Raw genomic sequence first — 26994 nt, 5'->3', positions numbered from 1 at the left:
CAAAAGACTAGTGTAACAGCCAATAGTTATCATTCACTGGTGGCTTACATCCTATTTCTTCAGACCTGTTTTTGTGACCATGAAGTATTGTATAAACGTTAGTTCTATCCTGAACATGTATAGAAGATATCATTGTATAGGTTGAGATCCATTTTTAGCTAAAGCTTATTAACATTCACTAAAATTTTAATGTAAGCTTTTATGTAGGCATCTTCATTTTTTCTCTTGATGTATACAGTAGGGAAGAAATAATTCATTTATATGAGTAAGTAAAAACTTGATTGCACTGGATTACAATTATGTGTCCTATATAGTAGGTTGAATTCTTTTGAATACGCACACCACAGATACAGTGCAAATCAATTAATTAAAACAGGGCGTTATAAGTACGGTAAGGCAATGGTCTTCTGAGATTAGTGCACTTAGAAAGTTGTCTTCTTATGTCTCCTTTTTTCTCAAATTTACTTCTTTCTTGTTGGCAACACTTTCTTCTCAGCTCTCCTGTCCCCACATATCAGAAACACAGATTACAGGTATGCCGTATGTTATCTTTGCTCAAGTGCAGGATTCAGTTTGACTTACTCTCTGGTTTTCACCTGTTGACCTAGCTTCATTTTAGATATTGATCTTGTAGGACAGCTCCAACTCTAGCCAAAGAAGAGGAAAAATTTTTAGAAAGAGTACTTCTTTTGTTTGCTTAAAGAAAATATGTGTTATGTCTGCTTTTTAGATGTGGCTTGTCTCCCAGAGCTTTGTGGGTTGAGTATCACTGGGTCCCTAATATCATACTCTGAGACCAGTTGGCCCTTTAAGAGGTGGGCTTTGTGTAAGGAAATTAGGTCATGAGGGCTCCAAGCTCATGAATGGATTAACAGTGTTTTGTGGTAGTGGTTCATGGGAGTGGACTCATGATTGGCCTGGTGGTATAAATCTATAATCCTAGTTACTCAGGAGGCTTAGGCAAGAAGATCCCAAGTTCAAGGCCTGCCCTAAATTATAGAGCGAGTTCAATGCTTACCCTAGGTATGTTAGCAATATCCCTTTTCAGAATGAAAAGATAAAACTAAAAGATGACTAGGGCTACAATTTTGTGATAAATGCTTGCTTAACATATAGCAGATATAAGGCACAAGGCCTGATTCCTATAGCATGAAGAGTAGGTTGATTCCTATGGAGGGTGGGCTGTTATCAAGAGCAGGTCTTGACTCCCTCTATCTCTTGGGTTTTTGCCGAGCAATGTTCCTTCTGTGTTCTGGTTCCCTTAACACTTTTCTCCCATGTTGTCATGTAGCAGGGAGTCTTTGCCAACTGTACTGTGCTGTTTGGCCCTTCCTGTTACCAGAATTGTGAGCTTCATAAACCTCTTTAAAAGGACCTCAACTCATGTATGTTGTTATAGCAATGTCAAACAGGGCAGGACCACAATGGTAACTAATAAGTACAGTGAAAAGCTTTAGTTAGAACAGAGGAGATTTGTGCTTATAGAAGTTCTGTATTTTGGCTAGTTTTAAACTTCCAGGATAAATGTTCATTTCTCTTAAAGCTCACATGTTTAACCGATACACCAATAGAATTCTGGTAAATTGGGTTGTGCTGACTTGAATTTTAAGGAGTTAACTCTTGCTCCATCTGCGTTAGATCACTTCCCATTGAACCTAATGGTGGGACTTATATGAATGGCCTGGTTCCTGGTAATACCAGGAGAGTTCTTCTGGAACTAGGAATGGGTGCTGGGAGCTTAAGGATGTGCCCTGCAACCTTGCAGCCAAAGCTGGAAAGGAAACAGGAAAGCACATCAGTTAGTGTCTCTGACCTAACTCAGATGTTAGCATAATTCACACACACACACACACACACACACACACACACACACACACACACACACACACACACACACACACACACACAGAGGCATTTCCCACCATTACATGGTTCCTTGTGGTCCACATGGTGATGGTAGGAACAGAGGTAGGCATCATTACATCATTTTCTGTCATTCACAAACAATATGCGGTCTAAAGGAATATTCTCTCAGAGTGATGGTTCATACATCATTCAAAAAGGGGGCCAGATCTAGAATGCGTAAATCTCCTGATCTGGTCAAAAACAAAAAGAAAATTCAAGTTAATATGGTTTGAAAAGACAAAAGAGTGTTTTCTTCAGTTCTGTAGAAATACAAGAGTGCAATATGTGGTAGCTTTGTTGGGTGAATCCATTTCGAACATGCAGGGAATCCAACATGAACTTCTCAGGAAAATTGTCCTCTACATGCAGCTCCATGGTCTCTATCAGTCATGGATGCCCCAGGGAGTGGCTATGAAGCAGTGAACAAGAGCCTTTCCCAAAGATGGCTCATCGACTTTCCACAGGAGTATTAACATGGCCTGACATCACGGAGTACACAGGCTGGAGTGGGAAGGCACAGTGTAGACAAACAAGTAGAGCATGTTGTGACATGTTAAAAGATGTACAGTGTACTCTGGGAGCTGATGGAATTATATCTAACCTGATTCTGACAGCTTAAAGATTCCCTGGGGAAGTGCTGTCCAAACAGGGACTTGAAGAGAAGGTTGGATGGGGACATGGGGAAAATCCAAGGATGCCTCGTTCCTGGACCTGAAGACTGAGGTAGAGAGACTTACAAGGTGAATTACTGGGTAAAGGCAGTTTGTTGTTGACTTACTGATCTGTTTGATCCTTAGAAGTCACATGGTAGAGGGAAAGAACCAACTCCCTCAAGTTGTCAACTCCCTCTGACCTCTGCATGTGTACACACACACACACACACACACACACACACACACACACACACAATAAAGCAGTAAAATGTAATAATAATCATTTAAAAAAGAATAGAGGTGAGGCGAAACAAGAAGTCTAGTTCTGAGGGAGAAGTAATTGTCCTGGAGTGTGAAGGGTACATGTGTCAAACACCTAGATCAGTGATCTCAACCTTCCTGATGCTGCTACCCTTTAATAGAGTTCTTCATGTTAAGGTGACTCCCAACCATAAAATTATTTTTTTTGCTACATCATCACTGTATTTTTGCTGCTGTTATGAATCATAATGTAAATGTCTGTGGTTTCTGATGGTCTTAGGTGCCCCTCTGTGAAAAAGTCATTCAACCCCAAAGAATCATGACCTAGGTGGAGGACTGAGCCCTTGTCTTTCTTGGTAACCCATGCTGTGATGAAACACCATGACCAGAAGCAACTTGGGGAGTGTCTTAGTTACTGTTCTATTGCTGTGAAAAGAGAGCAAGGCCAAGGCCACTTCAGGGGTGACCATCATAACAGGATGGCAGGGAGCACGGTGGCAGTGGGCAGGCATGGTGCTGGAGCAGAGCTGAGAGTTTACATCCTGTTTCACAAGACAGCAGCAGGGGAGAGGGAGAGGGAGAGGAGAGGGAGAGGGAGAGGGAGAGGGAGAGGAGAGGAGAGGGAAGAGGGAGAGGAGAGGGAAGGGGGAGAAGAGAGGTGAGGAGAGGAGAAAAGAGGGAGAGGAGAGGAGAGAGAGAGAGAGAGCGCCAAGACTAAGTGGGGAGATAGAGAAAGATAAATAGAGATAGAAAGAGATTGAGGATAGAGAGAGATTGAGATTGATTGAGAGATAGTCTGGTATGGGCTCTTACAACTTCAAAGCCCAGCCTCCTTGACTCACCTCTTCCAACAAGGCCACACCTCCTAATCCTAAATAGTCCAGCAATTGGAGACCAAGCATTCAAAAATATGAGAGCTGATGGGGGCTACTATTATTCCAACCTCCACAGGGAGGAAAGGGTTTATTTTATCTTGGAGAAGTGTAGCTTGTTACCTCTGGGTGCTCAGTTTTCTTATACTACTAAGGACCACCTTTCCAGGAGTAACACCACCTACAGTGAGCTAGCCCCCCCACCCCCACATCAATTATTAATCAAGAAAATGCCCTGGAGGCTTGTCCACAGGTCAGTCGTGTGAAGGCATTTTCTCAGTTAAGATTCCTTCTTTTCAAATGACCTAGCTTGTGTCAAGTTGACACAGAAACCCGCCAGTCCTATAATTAGATTTGCATTTTAGATGTGAATCAATTTGTTCTCTTTTTCTGACTCATTTTTCTTATCTCAGATTTGAAAGGGATCTCCTGCCCTCTGCAGTTCCTTTCTGATTTAATATTTCATAAATTTCTCTGACTGTAGAATCCTTAATCCCATGCTAGCTTCCAGATCTGCCAGGCAGCAAGGCCCAAGATTATAACCAGGGCTGGAAGAGGGGGATGGGGTGTAGATGGGGTTGGGCAGGGAGAGGAAGATAAATGGATGCTGTATCTTTCCCACTAGGAGTTAGCAAATGAGAAGGTAGCAGGTTTCTTCATGGGTCACCTGACAAGGAATGGGTCCGTAGCTTTGGGTTTTCAAAAAGTGGGTAGAATACATCTTGCTCTGCTTCTGGCACGGGTGAAATTTAATATTCTCCAATCTCTGTCAAAATGCTTAAAGTATTGCATATTCAAGTATTTAATGATAAATACTATGATGCCTGAAATGTACTTTAAAACACTGGGGAGGGCTGGAGGTACAATTCAGTGGCTTAGCATGCATGAGGCTCTGGATTGATTCCCCAGCCTTGCGAGTAAAAGACTAAGTACACAAATAAATGAATGAATGAAGTTAGAGCTATACATATGAAAGGAGATTGATTACGGCTTGGTATTGGTGATGTTGTTATAGGTACAAAGGGATCCAACACATAATTTAATCTACTTTTGCATTTTGCTTGATAACTTTCATAAATCAGAGTGAAAAATAAATCCTTCCAAGCTCATTACCTAAAATTCTCATTTGTTATTATTATTTTTGTACAAATGGAGAATAGATTAGACTCTCACTTGGCTGCATAAACCTCTTGCAACTATTGTGTTATGAATAGCAACAGACTGTTTTAAGTTATGTTATCTACGTGGATGGCTTAAAGTGTTTTAGACTACATTGAAATTACATAGGTGGGTCAAAGAAATGGAATTCTGTACAAAGGAAGGGGCATAGACTAGGGAAGTCTTTGGTGACATGAACAAAACTTGCAGCTCTGTGCTAGGAATCCTGGGCTTGGAATCAGGCAGAGTACTTGGCGAAGGGTAGCATATAATACCACAGCCAGGCACCAAGCCAAGTTTTTTGTGTCCTTGGCATTACTCAATTTTAATAGCTGCCTTATTACTTAGATGTAACGGTTTTATGGGTGAGTTAACAGAATCTTAAGTTATAAAACTTGTCTGTGACTGTATAGACATGAAATTCCCAGTAACTGTTATGACAAGTGACGGATTGAAGTGCAGAGGGTAGGTGGCACCCCATTGGGGACTAGAATGGCTGCATGTAAGGGGGGGGGGAGCAAAGGAGTGGCTCACCACAGGGTGATTTCTTCTTTTCTCTTCCTTAGTTAATCTAGGCATAATTAACATATGACTGCTATGGGTTTCCAAAGCTCGGGGTCCTTTTGTCTTTCACTTGGGTTCCAAAGCCTTTTATTCTGAAACCCTCTGAGGTCAGAGAGTGACTCAAACAGGAGTCTGTCCTTTCCTTCTCCCAAGTGGGTTCTGGGAATAGAACTCAGGTCATCAGGTTTGGCGATTGCACCTCACTTTGTTTTATCCAGTGATATAGAGAATGGGGTTTATTCCCACCATAGAGAAAAGAGCGTGGCCATGAGTGGGGTCATAGAAAACTTATGTACACATTTGGACAGTGCTTAAACATAGCTATAGCATAGGCTTCCTTCAAAGCCAGTGGCTTCTTTCCATGTCTCTTTAATCTATGTCTGCTCAGAGTACCACACTGACATGCCAAGTGACACACCAAACCTCTTTCAGTGTTAAGAACTCGTTTTTATTTTTATATCTTTGTAGCATCAAACTTGTCGCCACGGTCCTGCCCCTGTCTCCCAAGTGCTGGAGAAACAGGCGTGTAGCAACAAGCCTGTCTCAAGGTTTTAAAATTTTAAAAATTTATTGATCTGAAATAAAGGTTTACTATGGAGCCTAGCCCGGCCTTGAACTTTCTGTCCTGTCTGAACCTCTTGAGTGCTGGCATTATGAATGTAACCCATAAATCCCCATTTAGGAGCTACTTACTTACTATCAAAAAATTAAACTGTATTTTAAGTAGTTTTAATCTACAATTGCAAAGGTGGTATGGGCATTGGAGCTAGAAGCTTGCTTTTGATGAGAATACAAATGTTTATCTTCTAGTGAGTTTTGAATTGAACCAAAGGGTAACCAAGCGTCAATTTTTATGTGTGTGACCCAAAACGTGCACAAGAGTGCATGTGAGGAAGCTGTCTCAGTCAGAAGCTGCCTTCAGGCATCACTGAGCACAAACTCCCACATGGGCAGTCTAGCCCTGGCAATTTGTTTTCCACTGGTCACCCTAAGAAAGGAATGGTAGACCAGTGTGGTGACACCGCTGGCCTCAAGCTTCACTCTCGCAATGGAGTTACGACTGCAGCCATGTGTAGTGGCTGAGTGTGGCCAGAAAGTTTGACATTTGAGGCACACGATATCTGTGGGAGCTTGCCCGAGTGACATAGGTTGTCCAAAAATAAGATGACATTCTCAGGGTTGTCAAGGACATGAGAGTTAAGCAAGGAAGGGCACCTGAAAGTGGGAAATAAGCATTGAATGATCTTTATTACAACAAGATCTTCAAGTGAGCATGGGTTTCAGGATGAGTTGTCTTGGAAAGGATGACCCACCTGGAAAATTGGTTTTGTCTTCTGGGAGACATAGCACTTGGTCAGGCACTCAAAACAGACATCTCTACTCCCAGGTAAGGTTAGGTAGACGTGTTCTTGTGTTAGATATTCCAGCTCTCGCTGTTTTCCATCACACTGCCTGCTTGTTCTTGTGTGTTGCTGTATGTAACTTGTGACAGCTGCTCTTGGTTAGATGTATAAGTCTACACTGAACCCTTGATCAGCTGGGGCATAGCAAATGAGAACACTTGAATGATTGTAGATTTCTCCTCTGGATGTCATTTGGAGGAGGAGAGGAGGATGACAAGTCAGGTTTGAGAAGACAGGAAATTTGAGCCCAAGAGACTCCTGAACATCTGGGCCTGTGGTTTTCTGGCAGGGCGAGAGTGAGTCAGGTCCACCCTGCTGTTGAAGAACCCTGAAAGGATTCCTAGCCTGCTCATTATTCTTCTTGGCTGTGGCTCAGAGATGTAGATTTTGGCATTGGTCTTCATCTTGTCCTTGGTTCTTCAGGTGAGATTTTGACACTACAGGTCTCAGGTCTCAAGTCCAGATGCCAGTGAGGGCCGGTAGGAGCTAGGCCAGGAGGCTAGGAATAGTGGTGAGAGATATCGCTCAAACTGGAGTCTGGGAACCCTCTGGAAAGACATATAAATTAAAAGTTTTTCTTTTTTAAAGTCCAGACAAGCCAAATATTGCTAGGATACACCTAAGAACTATTCAGTTAGGTACCCCAGTTATATCCCATAAGGAGATAACCTGGATACGACTGAGGTATGTTTCTCACATACGTTTTAATGCCGCTCATTGATTTATATTGGGTACAGCAGAAAATCAAAGAGACCTGTTTTGCGGGATATTTGATCATACTGTGAACCCTAGGATTGTGTTATTTACTAGAAAAACCTATTCTTTTGTGTAGTGCTGCTCACAGCCTTAGCACACACCTTTAATTTGAGAGCTTTCTGCTTGAATATTGTAAACAAGATTAAGTAAAGTCAACCATGGGTCAAGAGGTGGATTGGCAGGAAGTGAACAGAGAATTATTAAGAAAAAACCATGAGAGTTAAGAGGGAGTCAGGATGGATAGAGAGACAAACAGGAAGTAGAAGGGAGGGACATGCAGTTTGAAGGTTTTTTGAGATGGCATGTGAGAGGGCCATTCCTAGTGGGACACTGACTGAGGAGGAAGATCAGCTGGGTGCTTATCAGGCTTTCACCCCAGCACCAGCTCCCGAGTCTTCATCGGTAAAATCCAACAATTGAAATTTTATTAAAAAACAACAGAACTGGCTTTATAACAGCAAGAACACACCAGAAAAACTTTGCCCTCATTTATTGTCTAATTCGTAAGATTTCTGTGTTATCCAATTGTTCAGGTGACCCCAGTAGTCACACTGTAGAGGTTGTCACAGTTAGGAACACTGGGAATGCTCAGTAATAGAGGTTGGACTCAAGAGACACAGGCAGACATCAGAACCCATGGTAGAAGATACATCCATATTGTTACTTAATGTAGACACACACACACACACACACACACACACACACACACACACACACACACACCACCTTAAGCAGTATTTTAGGGAACAGTATTTCCCACATTTCAAAAACTAATGTTCTTCATCTTATTTCATTTTGGTGAAAATAATGCCTATGGGCTGTTAAGTTTTTTTTTTTTTTTTTACCAGTAGGCCACAGTGTGAATATTAAAAAATGTAAAAGAAGTCACTGGAAGAGGGGAAGAGACATGACTCAGTGCTTCAAGCACTTGCCTGAGTGTGGATCTCCAAAACCCACATAAAATGCCCAGTGTGCACAGCAGCTCGCTTGTAGCCCCAGCCTCCAATGGCAGAGACAGAGGATCCCCAGAACAAGCTGCCTAGCAAAACCAGCTATATTTGTGAGCTCTGGTTTTGATGGACAACCCTGAATCTACGAGTAACCTGGAAGAGAACGTGGGATGATATCTGACATCAACCTTGTGTCTCTGCACGTACACCACACCATTTGTGCCACATATGCATACCTCATACACAAATGCAAAAAGGAAGGTGGGAACATTTTTTCGTTTCTTTATTAACTTGCTAATTTAGTATTGACTCACAATTTTTCCCTTTCTTTTTTTTTTTTTCTTTTGGTGTCTGTTGTTTTGTTTTAGTTATATTGGAGAGGAGATCGATCCCAGGGTCTTATGCCTTTGCTCAGTACTTAGGTACTCACTGACTCAGTACTTAGGTACTCACTGACTCAGTATTTAGTTACTCACTAGTTGTCATGGGACCTAAGGAAAGCGTGGACTTTCCTCCTTAAATACACCACGTGTAATAGGAAAAATAAGCACTCAGATGGTAAAAACCCAGTGCAGAAAACCACTTTGCCTTATACAAAAGGCCTTTTATTTAGTCTCATCTATCACGAGGTTAATGCAGGACAGGTTCCAGCTTAAATTTAAAGATAGGAAACTATCTGCATTTGGAAAAGTGATTTAATTAGATATAAGATACAGTAATGGCTGGAAATAATGGCAGTAAGTCATAATACCACAATAGTAATAATAGGTAACAAGAATAGTATTTATTAAACCCTTCCTATGAGATAATAATTGATTTAAGAGCTGGAGAGATGGCTCGTGGGGAAAGAAAGCTTGGTGATCTTTTAGAGCATCCATACTGGGAGGCTTACAATCCTATGACTCCAGCTCCAAGGAATCTGATTTACAAAGTCATTTATTTCTCACTTCAACTGTGTTGTAATGGAAATACGCTCCTTTTCCATGGGAAAAGTAGAGTTGAGATGGTTTGGCCAGATCCTGAAGGCCGGGAACTCATTGCTGGGTGATTTGGTTCTAAACCCTCAGTCTCTACCATCATTTCCAAAAGTGGAAGGGTGGCACAGTCTGGCACAGTCCTAGCTTACCTTCAATCTGTGGCCTCACTGCAAAATGTTGGTGGCATTTGCTGTGAGGAGAGAATGTTCGTTTTGGGGTATGGATGAAGGAGGCCAGCTCCTGAACATATGTGAGTACTCATCATGGAATTAGTAAAGACAACTGAAGATTCACCCTACAGGGGACAGCCAGTCCTTTAAGTCTATCCCCATAGGTCATATTTTACTCTTGAGATAAATAGATTATGCAGCAAGCTGTTACTTTTCATTTAATATTTATTTATCAAGCAAGGTATGATCTTCCTGTGTATCCCTGCTTGGCCTGAAATTCACTATGTAGACCAGGCTGGCCTTGAACTCAGAGATCCACCTGCCTCCTGTGTTCTGGGATTAAGGGTGTGTACCACCACACTTGGCAATTGTGTTTTATTTTTATTTGTGTATCTGTGTGTCTGTGGAGGGCAGAAGTGGGCATCGATCCCCTAGAGGTTTAGACACTTGTCTTCTGCCCAACACGGATGCTGGGACTCAAACTCCAGCGCTCTGAAATAGTAGCAAGTACTCTTGAACATCAAGCCATCTAGGCAGCCTCAGTGAATCAGAGCTGATCTTGGGAAACAGCAGAGTAGGCTTAGCTCTTACGGTATTTTCTCTGTTTCGAAGCCCAGGTTCTCATCATTAATATTTGTGTGTGTATGTGTGTGGGGGGCAGTAGCTGATCTCGATTTCTGCTGTTTTCTTAGGTGTGGTCCACCCAACTTTTTGGTTTTGTTTATACAGAGTCTCTCATTGGTCGAGAGTCTTAGGGTTCCTCCTTTCTCCACTTCCCCAGTGCTGGGATTATAAACTTAAACCACCATGCCTGATTTCCTAACTCCCCCCTCCCCTTTGATGCTAAGGCTCACACTCAGATTCTCATGCTCAGGAGAGAGCATGAGAATTTACCAGCTGAACCCTGTCTCCACCCTACTGCCACCGAGTTCTTACTAGCAACACAGGTAACTTTGTATCTTCTACTTCCCGAGTGTAGAACATTTGGCTTTTCTTTCAGCTGAATGCAAACACACAGGATAGAGCTGTGCTTGTGACAGACCAGCGCAGTGACAACAGGAAACGTTTGTGCGCTTGTATAGATAGCTATGTTAAGTACTGTTTAATTATTTCTTTAGCTACACCATACTAGTTGTCATATGCTAAACACTTGGCAGTGCAGAGCAGAAATATCTTCATGGGGAAGTGAGCTTTTTAGGAACCTATTAGAGTTAAGTTGGTAGATGTTCCAAGTTAGTACCCAGACTCTAGTTTTTAGGCTGTTATAAATAAATCTAGACAGTGTAGAAGTCTGTGTTCATTATACCCCAGTTTTGTAGAAATATTAATAGTTTTTCTGATTGATTTATTTTTGTGCTAAGTATAAAGCTAAGAAATAAAATATGGCCTGGGGATGTGGCTCAGTGGTACCTCCCTTGATTACCATACTTTGAGATTCTGGATTCTATCCCAGAAAAGCAGTAAGTGGGGGGGGGGGGATGCTGTCTAGCTCATTCATGTCTTGCTTTAGATTTGCAAACTTGGGAGATAGATATTCAAAAATACAAAGGCATATGTGTCAGTTTCTTTCCACCAGTGTGTCTGCAGTTCGGAAGTGTAGCAAAAAATAGCTTAAAGTGCTCCTTTTGAAAATAACGGCTTTCACTCTCAGAATGGTCGTCTCTAGTGATCATACAACCAGCGTCTGCCGAGGCACATAATGGACTCTAGATGTTTGTGCTCCCTGGGGGTCAGTAATGAATTGAGAAAGCACTGGAAGAGATTATTAAATGTCACTGGAAACTACTTTGTTACTAGATTTTAAAAGTTATTGTTTAAATGAAGTAACCAGAAATAGCTCAAGTTTACAGATTTACAAGTTTGAAAGTAAAAGGCCTGTGTTTAAAAATCATATTTTCTGCTACCATTCGAAGTTCTTTTAAGCAAGCGTTAGCTCTGGACTCTGCTGCTGATCGTACTGCACCTCAGCAGACGGGAACATGCTGGACAGTTAGTGAAGGGATGAAAGGATCTAACACCCCTCATCCTTGACCTCTCCTGGTTCCTTCTCTACCCACGGAATGTGTGTCTGTGTGATCTTTGGAGAAGAAAATGCTTGTCACGCAGTTCATTTATTGTGTTTAGGAGCTGGAGTTTCCGGAAAACTTTAGGTTCCAGGTGATCTGGATAGAAGACTCTTAATTTCTGTTGTTTGAATTTTGTGTCCTGATGTGATCAAAATAATAACAGCAAGTGAAAACTATGTAAGCCAACAAGCAGGGCAGGCCAGGGCTGGGCCTGTGCCCTGCCCTCGCAAACTGCACACATGTGCACTTTTTCTTGTCTTATCACAGGAAAATGTCAGAGTGCTTCTGAAAGGTTTTCCTTCTAGTTTATCTAAGTACTAGGAGTGAAAAATGATACTTTTAAGTCAACATTTTTATCTGGTCTTTCACCTGAGCTGAAATACTATCGGTTGAAACCAAGCATTGGGGATTGCATCTTGAGACCGAACACAGTTCATATCTAGATTGTGGAGGCTTGATACTCACACAATGGCAGGGAACTCTTTGAGAATACAAAAATTACAAGCGGACAGCTAGGCACATGGGCTTACAGAGCCTTCTTCAAGAAGAGGACTTTGGCCCTCCTGCTAATTAACTTCGTGACAGATCCCCTCTGAGAATGGCTGTTTTCCTTGCTCACAACTATGAAAAAAAAAAAATGAGGGGCGAGGCTAGAGGATGGAAAGAAAATCTGGTATATTTCTCTTGCCAGACATCCTTCATGCCAGCCGAGTTAGGGTGTCCTTTTTCCCTGTTCCCAGGTAACTGATAAGAGACCTGGAAGTGCACAGGACTTAACATACACTCCTGATTATCTTTTCAACATAGTTGCCGAATAGATCTGGCCCTGGCTCCCTTACCCCTTTTAGCCAGCTCTTCCACATCCACAGCTCATCCCGTGCCAGGAGTGTGCAGAAATGCCGCTCCGTCTGGGTACACAGATGGCCTGCCATCAACAGATTCCTTTTCCCCTCCTACTGGAGTTACAACCCAGTCCACCAGGTCGATCAACCCAGGCAGCTTTCACTTGCCGAATCCTCCAACAAAGACCAGCTGAGTTACATGAAATGGGCGTGCCTGGCTCTCTCTCCATGGGTGCCTGGTCTCCAAGGCCCAAGACACCTTCTCCCCTTTTCTCTGAAGCACGGCCGCGCTGACACACCCCTCCCTCCGCGTTGTCGTGGTCCCCTCCCCATCCCGCCCCGCCCCGTTTTCCGCTTTCAGCCTCCCTCCCTACGACTCTCCCCTCCTTTACTCTCTTCTGTTTATTCCCTCCCCCTCCAACCACTCCGGGAGCTGCCCGGCTATTGCCGGGCTACACCTACACTTCCTCGGGTGCTGTCCAGCCTACGGGTGGCCGGGGCCGGTTGGGTGCGCTGTGCCCAGGGCGGTGGCTGCAGAGCCCTTCCTGGTGGCCGCTCCCTTCTTTCCCTCCTCTTCGCGTCATGTCGGGCACTTGATTATTATTGTTATTTTTTTTTTCATCCCTCTCTTAGTCTGTCCCGTCTTCCCCTCCCCCTTCCTTTCCCAGGTTGATTTTTTTTTCTTCCCCTCTTCTCCGGGCTTGCCCATGAGCCTCCTCGGGAGCTACCGGAAAAAGACCAGCAGCGATGGTTATGAATCTTTGCAGCTGGTGGACAGTCACGGGGACTCGAGCGCACGGGGCGCGGCGGCTGGCACGCAGAGGGTGACCACGGGCGCGGTGCGTAGTCCCGCCCGGCAGCCTCCGCACCGCGCCAGCACCACGGACAGCTCAGGTAGCGGCCGCTGTGGCGCAGACCTCTGGCCCGGTGCACATCCCCGGTCCAGGCTAGGAGAGGCTGGGTTGTAGGCCATGGCATCTAATACCACAGGGTGTAACGTCTCTAATTTCTTTGGTCCAGGGAGCTAAGAAACGTTAGATCCGTCTGGAGGCTCGGTGACATTAGCGAGCACCTCTTAATCTCCCTAGGCTGCTGAATGCACCAGCTGGGGGCGGGGAGAGAGGGAAGGGAGGGGAGGGAAAGGGAGGGAGGGGAGCCAAGGGAGGGTGGCACCGCGAGGCGAGGTGGCTGGTTACTCCGCCCAGTAGTCTGAGCCGAAGTGAAGGAGAAATGCTTGGTGCTTTTGCTGTTTGCAGACCGTGTTTAGACCAGCTGTTCCCCTGATGCTGCTGTTAGTTACAATTATGTAAAGCTCTGCCGGGTCTAAACGATCCTTTAGGGTTAATGTTTCCCTTCTCCCACCGAAATCTTTAGCGGGGATGGGGATCAAGAGCCCTGTTAAACACAGCCTTTATGTTTTACACAATGCAATTTGTTTCCTCTGTTGTTGGTTTTGATCTTATCCTTTTGCATGCTAAAATTTCTTAAAGCTCCTCACAGAGGGAGATGGCTGTAAACTTTGTATCTGTGTTTGCAAGTCTCATAAACTGTTTTAATGAGTTACAGACCTCTCAGACCTGGGGACAGTTAGCGATTTGTGTATCAAAACAGTCCTCTAGGAAACCCTGCTGGCCAAAGACTTGTGTAAGAGCTGTTTGTGTACTTTTCCAGGATGGGAAGCCCAGGGAGCTGGCTCTACCTTTGTGGCTTTAATACTGGGGCAACTATGGACGCTGGTGGGAGTCATGTTGATATGAAACCAAATAGGATTTTATTCCTTCACTTTACAGTCGCTTGTGGATTTTAATTGTGTAATGTCTCTCCTTGGGCTATCATTCTACTTCCCTCTCCCTGAAAGTGACATGAAATACTATCCCCAGATATTGGCTGTTCTGGTCTGAAAAAGGAGTTTACTAGTTAAGCTCTGGTTTAAGTCAGAGAGGGTGTCGGTGGGAAGTTCTCTTGGACCATCTTATATGGAGCTAACATTGTTCGTAGTGGACCACTGTTTTCAGGGTCTGGGGAGTGATGCTATGTTTGGTTATTTGAGCTGTGTGCTTTTCTAGATCTATGGTACATGGATGCTATTCCTCTTCTGATGGGACATGGCCCTCTTTCCTGTACTGTGACCCACAGTCACTTTGGGAACAGTTGGAAATAATTGAAGTGAACCCATTCCTAATGAGCACAGAGAAAGAAGCCCCATGTCAGGAATGCGAAGACAAGAAGAGTCCATGCATGATTTCACAACAATTATGTTAGGAGTGGTATTTGTTTTTTTTTTCTTTAAGTATTGATACAATATAGTAGAAACACATTTTTTAGGAAAAAAAATATTTCCTGGGCCAAGTGATGTCCAAACACAGGATTAAACTTTGTAGGAGAATTCAGTTGAGAATACCGTCTTTTGGGCTGTTTGATTGTCATTTGGGAGGGACAACCATTCTGACACAGAAGACCTCTTTAGGTCCTGGACTTCTGAGGACCGGCTGTTTTCTCCTACTTAGTCAGGTTTTTCGGTAGGTGGAGAGAACAATGAAGTAAGTGCTTTGTTAACCCGTGGGGGTGGGAAGAAGGAACAGTTAAAGTGCTGTTGCCAGGTGTCTCTTCAACTTCATCAGACTAATGCTGTTTCAAGAACCCCACCGCCCCGCTCATCCTTCTCCGAGGCTCCCTGCCAAGTGTGTTCCCTCCTGCCTCTGCTTAGGGGAATGCCTTGGCTTGGCTGCAGCTGGCTGATACAACTGATGACTTGATACATATTTTCAATTGAGAATATAGTTAAGAGTGATAATGTCTGGTTTGGATGAGGGATTAGATTCTGAGAACTGTATTTGTTTCCTAGTGAACTGGATGTCTTGCCTAATTATAGTCTTTTGTCTAAGAGGCTCAAAGTGTGGCCCATGCTGTGTAACTGTATCCATTGGTTAGGGTATGTAATTAAACTCATAGATCATTTCCAGTGCAACAGTCATCTGCCCATTTATCCGGTTGACTGTGTATGCCATGGTGAACTGGATAGGAGGTTGGTTCATGGGCCTTTGTTCTGGCAGGAATGTTTTTGAATTGGAACAATATGTGGATGGCCCTGTAGAAAATGGAAAGCTCAATTTCTATAGTATCATACATGAGTGTGGCAGTTTATACAGAGCTCTTGGACACTTACCTTCTCTTCAAGAATGCTGTCAAAGAGATAAGGTAGCAGTACCTGCCTGTGTGCCCTGAGGCTTGTGTGTGTGTGTGTGGGGGGGGTGCAGCCTCAGAACTGTTGTTTTTCAGCTGGAAAACCCAGGTTTAAAGTCTGCTCCTCACTTGAGAAAAAGGAAACACGTAGACGTTCTTAACATGCAGCTTTAGCTGAAGCTCAAAGCAATATGGCTGGAGTTGCAAATTTTATTTATCCCGATGTTTGTGTGCTCCCTAATTATGGCATGATGATGATGATGATTACGATGATGACGATGACGATGATGATGATGATGGAGACTTGTCTAGTGAAAAGGAGTTACCTAGGGACTCTGGTCTTCTGTTATTTTTGTTGGTTGTTTTGGAAAATTATTGCCTTTATTTAAAATTTTATTTGTGTGTGTGTGCCATATATGGAAATCAGGAGAAAGCTCTTTCTTTCTACCATGTGGATCCCAGGGCTCAAGCAGGCCCTCAGGCTTGGTAGCAAATATTTTTACCTCCTGCCCCACTTTGCTAGTTTTGTTTAGTTTAGAGATAGGGTCTCAGAAGAGAGCCCTGGCTGGCTTAGAATTCACTATGTAGCTAGACCAGCCTGGGCTTGGACATGCAGTGATCCTGTGACCTCGGCTTCCAAATGCTGAGCTTACAGGTGTGCCATCATGCCTGGTCAGTCTTCTGTCTTCATGGGCCGAGTTTTCCTCCATGGAACTAAAATGACTTTCTGTGTAGGCACAGCACCAACAGATTGTTGAAATCAAACACTTTTATCTACTTTGATTTCCCATCTGTTTTCAAAGGAAAGAGAAACAGCTGCTCTGACGACTGTAATAATGTTCTAACTCAACAGCTTCTTAAGTGTTAGAGTCCCAGGTGCTGGGGCTATCCCACACTGTTTGAGAAACTTCATATTTCTCTTGTGAATAATCTGCCTTCCAGGGAAAGTTGAACTCATAAAACCCACAGAAATCAAATTATTTAGATTGAGCCAATTAAGGCTAACTTGCCAAGTTCATACCTATAGGCTATAAAAGACTTAAAATCTGGAATATATTAGTGAAATTGAAAAGAATCAAGATAATGAAGTTTTATGATTTGGATCTGAAATGTTTCTTGTGAACTCATGTGTTAGACACTTGGTGCTGTTTGGGGTATTTAGGGAGGTACTGCTTGTCTGGAAGAAGTGGGCCACAGGGGTGTTTTTCATAGCTCTCTTTTGGTGGTTTCACCTGGGCCAGCCCTTTCCTTCTCTCCACTTTGTGGTTGCCATGGTGTGACCCCTCATCTCCACCACATTTTCCTGACCATGGTGGATTGAAACCTTCGAGAGCATGAGCCCTTTGCTTTTTTAAGAAGTTTATACCAGGCATTTTGTCACGGTGATGCAAAGGGACTAATACAGGGAGAATGCTAAAATATTTTTTAAAATTGAGTGTGAATATTTGTTTGGAAATAAAAGTTACCTTTAGTAAACATTGTATTAAGGGTATTTAAGTGTAGTCTCTACGTGTTGACTTGTGTTTTAGTGTCCTGAAATATATATTTGGATTACTTTATACTTCATAAAAGTAAACACATATGTAACAGTCTTTCATATTTAATTCATGTAGGAACTTTATAATTTGGAAGTGCATTTCATCTCTGTAGTTTATTTAATCATGACTAAATATGAACTAGTTATGGGGTGGGCGATGAGCTAAATATGTCTGAATTTCCAATGCTGAGGACTGCATTGGATTTGGACCTCTTGGATTTGGAAGGAGAATCCTAGGAGCTGAACTTTCCTGGATATGAGGGCAGTCTGGCTGTGGTATCTTTCATCCAGTTGATCACTGTGGTTGATTTGTCTGACCTGGCTGGCTAGATGGGTGTCCACAGCCTCCTTCACCTCTCTGTGATATCCTTCTCCACGTGGCATGCTCAGCTAAAGAGGACAACCTTCCCTGAGAGGGAGAACCAGTCTTCCATCAGGGTCAAGGATGTACAAGCAGCTGCCTGCTCCTGATCGAGCCCCCAAATGCGCTGTGAAGGAGAGCTTCCGCAGCACAGCCCTGAAGCCCCACAGGACATGTTCTTTGTCTCTGGACTGCTCTTGTCAGCAGTCTTTTCTGTGTTGGGAGCGAAAAATAACCTTTCTGTTCTTTAGTTACAAAACAAATTCAATCCCTCTTTTACATGGTGATTTTTGACACTGTGGGAATGGAGATTTCTCTTGGCTTGGTCTCTTTTCTAGGCCAATCAAATCCACCTTCTTCACTCTTTTATTTTCCATGCAAGTCATTTCCATGTTATTCTAAGATTGGAGAATAATTCATAGTTTTGACTTTATGTAACAGGATTTTTCCTCAATTTTTATCATAAAAGACTTTGGAAGTCTTGGTTTAAAAAAAGGATTAAAGACTAGAGATAGGAACTAAATGAAAAAATGGTAAGTAATGTCTCTCATCTCTGCTCTCTTTGGTCGGCTCTTACCTCAGAGTCAACCCTTATGCCTGTTTCTGGGGGACCCATGTAAAAAGTCAGATTTGGTGGATGCATCTGTAATTACAGTATGCAGAGAGAGACAGGAGGCAGGCCAAGTGGCCTGGAACATGCAATGTGGCAGAAACAAGGCAGAAACAAGAAAGAACCAGTTCCTTGAGGTTGTCCTGTGACCCCACACATTCGTGCTATGACAAGCACATGCCTATACTCACAGGTACAAACAAACAATAAAAATTGAAATGTGAAGTTTTAAAGGGACAGTCAACATATAATGCATGTACATATAATTTTTATATATTTTTACACATTTGTGCATAACATTAAAGTTGTACTAAAATGAAAATCAAGTTTTATTCCACTTATACATATGTTTTACACTATTCAGTAATGCTTAAAAAATAGAATGGATATCATTCAAGCATCATACTAAATACATATGGTAACTTTTTACCTTCATAAAGTTTATATAAGGCAGACATGACAATAAATGCTGGCAATAGTGTGGAGAGGAAGCCTTATTACCAACTGGTAGGAATGTAAACTGGTATAGTTACTATGGAAGTCAGTGTGGAGGTTAGAAGCCTAACTGCAAAACTATCACATTCCCAGCTACACCACTCCTGGGTATAGACCTGAAGGAATGTAAGTCAACTTGCTACAGAGATATTTGCACAACCATGTAACTGCCACAATTTTCTTGCACATCTGTGTATGGACAGATGCAGTATTCTTGCACGTCTGTGTATGGACAGATGCAGTGTTCTTGCACGTCTGTGTATGGACAGGTGCAGATGTGTCCATGTGTGCATGTTTATGTTGCAGTTAGAGGACATCCTTGGATGCCATTCCTCAGCAGTCTTCCACCTTTGGGGGCAGGGTTTCTTACTGGCCTGGGACTTGACTAAGTTCTAGGGAACTTATGTGGGGTGGTAAGGGAGCTAGCAAGGCAGGGAGACGGGTCATGGGGCAGGGTGACAGAGGGAAGAACAAGCACAAAGTGTGATGTGTGGAAATGCCACAAACATTTTTTTTTTGTATACTGACCAAGCAACTAATGAAAACTTAGTCAAGTTCCAGGCCAGTGACTAACTTTGTCCTTCTTTTCACTTTGCTATTGCATTGCCAACCTGCCCAGCCCCTCCCCCCTTTTTATGAGCTTTTGGGATTTGAACTCAAGTCTTTGTGCTTATAAAGGAAGCACTTCACCAACCAAATCATCTCCCCAGCCCATATATTTTTCTTGATAGCTATGACAGAACGAGCCTAAATGTCCATAAACAAATGAATGGATTAAAAACTGTGATAGAACACACACACACACACACACATCCCAAAAACCATAATATTATTTAGTTGTAAAGAAGAATAAAATTTGTTGTTCATTTTACAGGGTGATTTTATTATGCTTTAATGGATGGAACTGAAGATCATTTTGTTAAGCATAAAGAGAGGCAGATTCAGGCAAACATTGCATGTTTTCCTTCTGTAAGTGGAGGGTGTGAGAGGAAAAGGTGACTTGTGATGGGGAAGGATGTTTAAAGGAATGGGTGATGGGTAATAAAAGAGGACATGGCCAGGGTGTCTTTGATACCAGATGAGGGAACTATAGGGGGTATAATGGAACTAGCAAAACAGGGAGAGGGGTCATGGGGCAGGGCAGTAGAGTGAGGAATGAGAACAACATATAGTATGTATGGAAATGTCACAGTGAAAGCATTTCTTTGTATGGGGAACAAATAGCTAATGGAAAATAAATGCAGCTGCTTAAGGTAGAGAACAATCGTTACCTCCTTTGTGCATTTGAAATAACTGAGGTGCAGAGGGGTTACGTATGCTCGTTCTCTCTGGTTATGTAGGCTTCACTTGTTCTTCAGGGAGCAGAACACTAGAGAAATGCCCTTCAAATTGCAAAGGAAGGCTTGTGGTGAGTTTTCTTTGTCTGCCTCTTTCTCTGAGGCAGTAGGGTAAGTGACTGAAGGAACGGCAATGAATGTGGTTGTGTTTTACTTTGAAGCTCCTCCACCGTGACAGATATGTCGTCCTTATTTACATATAGCATAAAGGATCTTTAAACTGCAGGAATGGGGAAGACAGAGCTGAGGCTGCATGGAACAGGGCTGATTAAACCTTGAGAGGACACTTTGAGACTAGCCTAATTGGTGCAGTTTCTAAGATTTATGGAATAATATCTTGCCAAGGAAAATAAATCCCTAGTGCTCTCAGGATGAAAGCCACGATGTTCTGAACTGGACACTGGCAGCCCAGTGTGGGGGCTCTGAGCACAACCTGGCAGCACTTGCTGTTGATCCAGACTGGAGCATGCTACCCTCTTCTTCCAAGTGCAAACACTTGCCCCTTAGCTTTGAGCATCTTATTCCAGAGCCATCCGGATACTCCCCCCTATCATTGCTCTACTCCTTAGATGCCTCTCGGTTCTGTAGCAGCCTGAGGTGGACGGGGTCCCAGCTCCCCATCAGCCTGGCCTTCCCTGAATAGCTCCTCATGGTATTGAACTGTGTGTGATACACTGCCTGGCCTGTTTCTTGTTTTGGGCAGAAGGTAAAGTTCAGACAGAGCTTAGTCTCTGTCACCTTTGTGTTCTCTTCACGGCTTGGCATTTATTAGCAGCCTGACGAATACTTGTTGAATGAAAGAAAGCATGAACAGATTCTGAATTTTTAAAAAGGGCATTTATAATGGAAAGTGCCCAGCCATGCCCAGCCGAACCTAAAAATAAATATACGGCGAGATTTGATCAGAAATGAGGCCAGGCATAAATGAAATTGTGGCAGAAAGCTCGATCAGTTCAATAAATGAACATTTTTTTTTATGTGCGAGAGTTCCAGAGAGGGAAGATGGTTAAGACACAATCAGATTCTCAAGAGCTTCCTAATGTAAAAATGGAGTAAACTGTTTATCCAAAGACTGAGTTCTGACCAAAACACTGCAGCCTATTGCCTTACAATAAAGGGGGACTTTTGTAAACAGAGAAAGACCCTCCCTCCTCCTTCCCTCCCTCTCTCTTTCCCTCTCTCTTTCCCTCTCTCTTTCTGTCCCTCCTTCCCTCCCATCCATTCTTCCCTCCTCCCCTCTCTTTTCTGCCTCCTCCTCTTTCACTGTCCGTCTTACCCAGCGATGACTTTATCCACAGACCTGAGTATTTCTTAGTCATTGGCACAGACTTTTTAAATCTTCACCATTTTCACCAGTTTCACACTAGAAGTTTTTCATACCACCATTGCTATCCGTAGTCAGGTACGGCATACTGTTTTACAGTCTGACTTGCTCTCCAGGACTCCTTTTTTTGTTTTCTTTTTGAGAAAAGCTGTGATATGAAGTAAATAAAAGAATCCTGGAGATAAAATCATGTGTTTCTTTCCTGCAGGATTTATAAGTTAGGGAAAAACTAAATCCCGGTTATTTTGTGTGAAACCATTCTTCCTGAGACTTACCTGGAAAATTTGATGGAGAAACCCAGTGTCTATGGAATATGTCCTTCATGGTCCAAGGAATTAGGGAATTTCATAACTCGTGCCAAGGGATCTGACAAATTTTTCTGTCTCTAATTTGCTTTGTATCACAGGCTCTAACTAATCTAGATCTAAAATATCTTATTTCAATAATTCATCCAGATATAATTTTAAAAGGCATTAGAGACTGTGAATGCAACCGTGTGTAGTATTAACCGTTCGAAGGCCACCACCAAGGACCTAACCAGACCACTTATTGCATGAGCAGAGTTAAGTCTGCATATGCAGAAGATGGCTGTCAACGCTTTGCGGGGAGCTGGCAGGAGTGTTGGTGTGCATGGTAGCCACCTCCCACAGAGCTCTGCTGGGAATGAAGCACATATTAGAATGGGGAGGTGAATGTGCGTGTAATAGTAGACTTGCCTGAGAATGCTGGGGAAAGATTCACTCTTTAGTAGGAGGGCGAGGCAGGGCCACAGTTGAAGGTGAACCGAACCATTCATCAATAGATAGAGAAGGAAATATCGCCGGAGAAGAAGCTCCCTTGTTCCCGTGCCAGGCCAGATGGAATTGCTGCCTTCTCTGAGCCCACGAGTTCCCCAGCAACCATTCTCCTCTGCTGTGACTCTAGCTCTGCCCCTTCTTGCCCAGCCCAGCTGGTACTGCCCTGGCTTGGGTCTCCAGCCCCTTTGGTTACCGTCTAAGCTGCCTCTTGAGAGTTCTTAAAGGTTACGCTGGTTCCAGCCCACCTCTGCTTATCTTATTTCCTAAACAGAGGATCCCTGGGTCCAGGGCTGATAGGTGGGAATGAGTTTGGTGACACTGGCTGAAACTGGGCGGGGACAGGTGGCTGGCTTCCCTTTGTTCACTCTCACTACATGAGCACAAGGCTCTGCTTTCTTGCTTGCTTGGTGGTGGAGTCATAATAAGAATGGTCAGACACAGGAGAAAGATGTAAGCTGGTTACTGAGAGTCTTAGTTAGGGTTTTACTGCTGTGAACAGACACCATGACCAATGCAACTCTTATAAGGACAACAAATATTTGAGGCTGACTTACAGGTTCAGAGGTTTAGTCCATTATCATCAAGGTGGGAACATGGCAGCATCCAGGCAGGCATGGTGCAGGAGGAGCTGAGAGCTCTACATCTTTATCTGAAGGTTGCTAGCAGAAGACTAGCTTCCAGGCAGTTGGGACTAGGGTGCTATAGCCCGCAGTGACACATCTACTCCAATAGTGTCACTCCCTGACTGAGCATATACAAATCATCACATTGAGAATAAGGATTCTTGGTCTCTGTGGGAACAGACCCTGATCCTAGAGGTTGTCAAGGACTGACCTACCAATCAGTATTTGGCTGCATGAACTTTGTGACAAAATCTTATTTCTCTTTCGTCGAGTTCTTTTTTCTCCCCATGTTCTACGTTCCTTCCCTCCCTTTTTCTTCCTCTTTCTCCATCCTCCTCCATCCTCGGCTTTCTCATTTCTTTCTTCTGTTTCTACCTCTCCCCTGCTTTCTTCTTTCTTCCCCTCCCCTTCTCCTACCTTGTCTCCACCCTTCCTCCCAGTGAGAGAGTCAATATGTCTGGGAGACTTAGTGCACAAGATGGTGTAAGAATGGCTGCAGTCTTGGCCTGTGTGTGTGTGTGTGTGTGTGTGTGTGTGTGTGTGTGTGTGTGTGTGTGTGACTTAGACTCCCCCATTGTCCCACTGCTTGTGGCCTGATATGAGTGAACAAGAGCATTACTTTCCAATTTGGGTAATTGCATCTGACCTCTCTGCAGTTTCACTTGCTGCTTCAATTAGCAAAGTGTTTCACACTACGACCTCATGAAGAACAATTTCATAAGTGTCCCAGAGGCTGGTGTGTTCAATTAGAGGAAAGGGGAAAAATGTACTTTCTTATTCGAAGCAAGGCATGTGAGAGAGATTAAAAATTCCCATTCCCCCTTCCTTCCCCTTTCCTCGTCTTTGCAAGAAAACAAACTATCATCTTCCCTTCCCCCATTCAAGGCTTATGTCTGCATAGGTTACTGCATTTCTAGTTTTCTTAAAATACAGATTTATGGGTGCTGTGCATGAGTCAGAAACTCTGGAGAAGTCATTCAACAGAGGGATGCCTGTCTTACAGCCAGTACTTCCTCATTTGCCTGTTCCTAGACATTGATTGCCTTCTTATTTGCTACGGAGAAGCTAGAGATGATGACGAGCTCAAGACAGATGAGACCTTGGCTTTAATGAACTTCCCTAGGGCTGGAGAAATGGCTATATGGTGTGTTCAGGAGGATCTCAGCTTTGGGAGGAGGGAAGGCCTGGCTCACTGAGGCGGGTCAGGAGTGCCAACTCTGAGGACACAAATAAGCTTTGCACTAACATGGAAGAAACCGACAAAGGCAGGCAGAAAAGACAATGGTAGGCAGAGGGGATTCTGTGGCTCCACTGTGCTTCATGGGTGCAGTCTGAGAGCTGCATCGTTAGGCAGATTCATGGCTGTGTTATAGTGTGCTTGCCCAAGCCAAGATGGTCGTGAGGTCACATGAGGTTTCGGGACAGCTGCCATAGATGTGGTCCGTTGCTACCCAGAGCTCCAGTATGTGGCTCGTGACTGTACTACATTACAGTGAGCACATGATCTGGGGGAGGGTACAGCTTTGGGGAAGAAGCTTGTGGCAGAGTAGTGGATACCTGGTGAGCTAGGAGGAGATGCCAACAAATGAGGGATGATTTTAAACGATGATGATCACTGTTTGGTTAAAAAATGTCTGGTTTTACAGATGGCTGGTAACTAACACAAACTCACATTAGAAGTCAGGCTCTCACTATGTAGCCCAGGCTAGCTTTATGATCTTTCTGCCTTGGACTCGAATGCTGGAGTCAGAAGCATGTGCCTTTAAGGTTAAACTTGTTTTGGTTAGCTTGTAAAGACATGGTATTGTGACATCTTCAGACATACACGTCATTACCCTTTGTCCTCATTGTATCCTTCTCCATTGCTCTCCCCCATGTACAGAAATAAACTTTAAGGCTGACTTGTTTTAGGGTGTTTGGGTTCTATTCTTACAAAGAATATTATCATGCTTTAGTTGGACTGAACCCGTCTTTCCTTGTCATTCCTCAAATTGACTCTTTTGGATTGAGAATGTTTACTATTTATTACAAAATTGAGTGGAAGATAGAAAGGTGTCCCACACAACTCTCTTACCCGCTGTGTGTGTAGCTGCTCCCCTTAGCACAATCTCTAGCTTCATCAGTATGGGGTTTGTGCCCTGTCACGTGCGGACCTTACAGTGCGGAAATGGAGAGAGTGGTGTGATCATAATGTAAGAGGAAAGCCTAGACCCTCAGATGTAATGAGCTGTGACAGAGGCCTGCCAACGAGAGTCAAGATCCTGGGCCCCCTGTGGCTATGATAGTTCAGCTGGAGGGACAGAAAATTAGGTTTCAACTGCCAGGAAAATTGGTAGGTTGTCCTAAATGTATAGCTGAATTTTCACTGTATCTCCTGGTTTTAAAATGGAGCCAGTGAAGCCCCCAAGCAGGATAGGAGTCTGGCTTTGTCTCTGAATGTGCCAGGAGAATGCTGTCTCCATTATGCCTGTCACTGGCAGAGGCTGGGGAATTCGCCGCCTTGTTTTGTGAGCAGTTGTAACAGACGCATGCTCTATTTCATGTCCGGCTTTGTTTCTGTACCTTACCCCACTGCACAAGAAGGAGCCTCTTCTCTTTCCCTGGCCCCACAAGCCTGCTTTGCTTTGTAATATGATATATGCATGTTTGTGAAAAGGACATTTAGAACAATCCAGAAAATTATGTGAGAGTGGAAATAAAAACCCAGTTCCTCTCTCCCAGCCTTAGTCCTGCACTCACTTAGAAAGATTCCCATGAATATACAGAAGTGTGCAAGCCAGCCCACAAGCACATGCTGATTCCCTCATGTTTATGTACATGTATAAGTTCATTCACTCATGTGTGTCCATATGTGCTGCAGCAAAAGTTCAAACTTTACTTAACATGATGTCATGGGCCACTCTCTACATTAGGCCCTAAGGATGTAACCCTGCTTACTCTAGTGACTGTTCTGACCTTTATGAGTAGATAGTGTTTTTGGTTAGGAATACTTTTAAAATGTTTTTAATCTACACACAATTATTATACATATTAATGGGGTATAGGGTAGCATTTGAATACACATATATAAACTATAAGGGGACCTGTAGAACAGCCATATCACTTTTCTTTGAACACTGCCTGTGGGAGATTTCTTGAAATCAGATTTGAGAACCAGAGGGACACAGGCAGGTGTACGTATAGCTTGCTGTTTCGCTAAGAACCCCAGTGCCAACTCTAACCAGGATGCTTGTCATCTCATATCCCTCTCAAGAGTTGAGTGTTGCCAAACTTCCTAGTTTTGGCTAGTCTGTGGTGAGTGATAATGGTTCGCTCCACACTGACATTAGATGTTGGCATTTCCAGGAACTATTTTTGTTTTTTCATGATTGTGAACAAGTTATTTCATTTGTAAGTCACACATGAGTGAACAGATATGCATTACATATGTGGCATAAGAGACTCTGGATGCATTTGTGTGGCTTCTTACCATCTGTATATTTTTAGAAGACAACAGAAAATTTGAATGAGCACAGCTGTACTCTCCATGGTAACTGTGGTTGACATTTGTCTTGTCCTGATGCTTATCAACCCTTGGCGTGTAAGTAGAACGGTTTCTCCTGCCTTTGTGGATCTTCTTGAATCATGGCTTCCAGTTTTCTTGAGGAACATCTCAGTGTTGCCCTGAAGAGATCCTGGAGTTGTAATGGGCAGTTGTTCTAGAGTCAAGCTTTTGGCATTATTGACTAGCGTCAACCTCACAGGACTAGTGTTTACCTCTGAGCCTCTCTGCTTCTTACTCTGTAAAGGACATAATATCTCTCTCTAAATTGTCAGGAAGTTCAGGTAAAAAGAGACCCAGCAAATTCCCTGCCCAGTGTAAGGCACTGGTAAATGCAACTGATCAAGAGCTGGAAGCAAACTTCAGCATAGTCTCAAGGATCTGAGTCTTTTCTTGTCATAGTCATCCTGGCATTTATAAATTTTGGGGTACTTTACAAACAGCTTAAGTTGCTATAAATTTGCAGGACACTTACTACTGGGCCCCTTGGCTGAAGAAGCCAATGGGTAGGCAAGGTCAACTTAAGGGATCAACCAATAGTAATGCTTGCAATGTCATGGGATGTTCAGCATAGTCTAATTCAGGGAAAAATTGAAGGTAGAAGGCAGA

The 26994-nt window shown here is 43.4% G+C and overlaps 1 protein-coding gene across 4 annotated transcripts in view; it reads left to right on the top strand.

The window, feature by feature from the left end:
* Dnajc6 (DnaJ heat shock protein family (Hsp40) member C6) overlaps positions 1-26994 on the top strand; it is a 149333-nt gene that overhangs the window by 41507 nt on the left and 80832 nt on the right. The window contains exon 1 of one of the 4 annotated variants that reach the window (XM_032901726.1): positions 13191-13471. The exons of the other annotated variants lie outside the window; for them this stretch is intronic. Coding sequence (XP_032757617.1) covers positions 13285-13471 — 187 coding nt within the window. The 5' untranslated portion in view covers positions 13191-13284. Of the gene's footprint in view, positions 1-13190; positions 13472-26994 lie in introns of those variants that run through there. 4 annotated transcript variants of the gene reach the window in all.

Source organism: Rattus rattus, chromosome 1 (assembly GCF_011064425.1).
Source record: "Rattus rattus isolate New Zealand chromosome 1, Rrattus_CSIRO_v1, whole genome shotgun sequence".
NCBI lineage: Eukaryota > Metazoa > Chordata > Mammalia > Rodentia > Muridae > Rattus > Rattus rattus.
The sequence above is the reverse complement of the archived record's forward strand: the minus strand, read 5'-3'. Positions and strand labels throughout refer to the sequence as shown.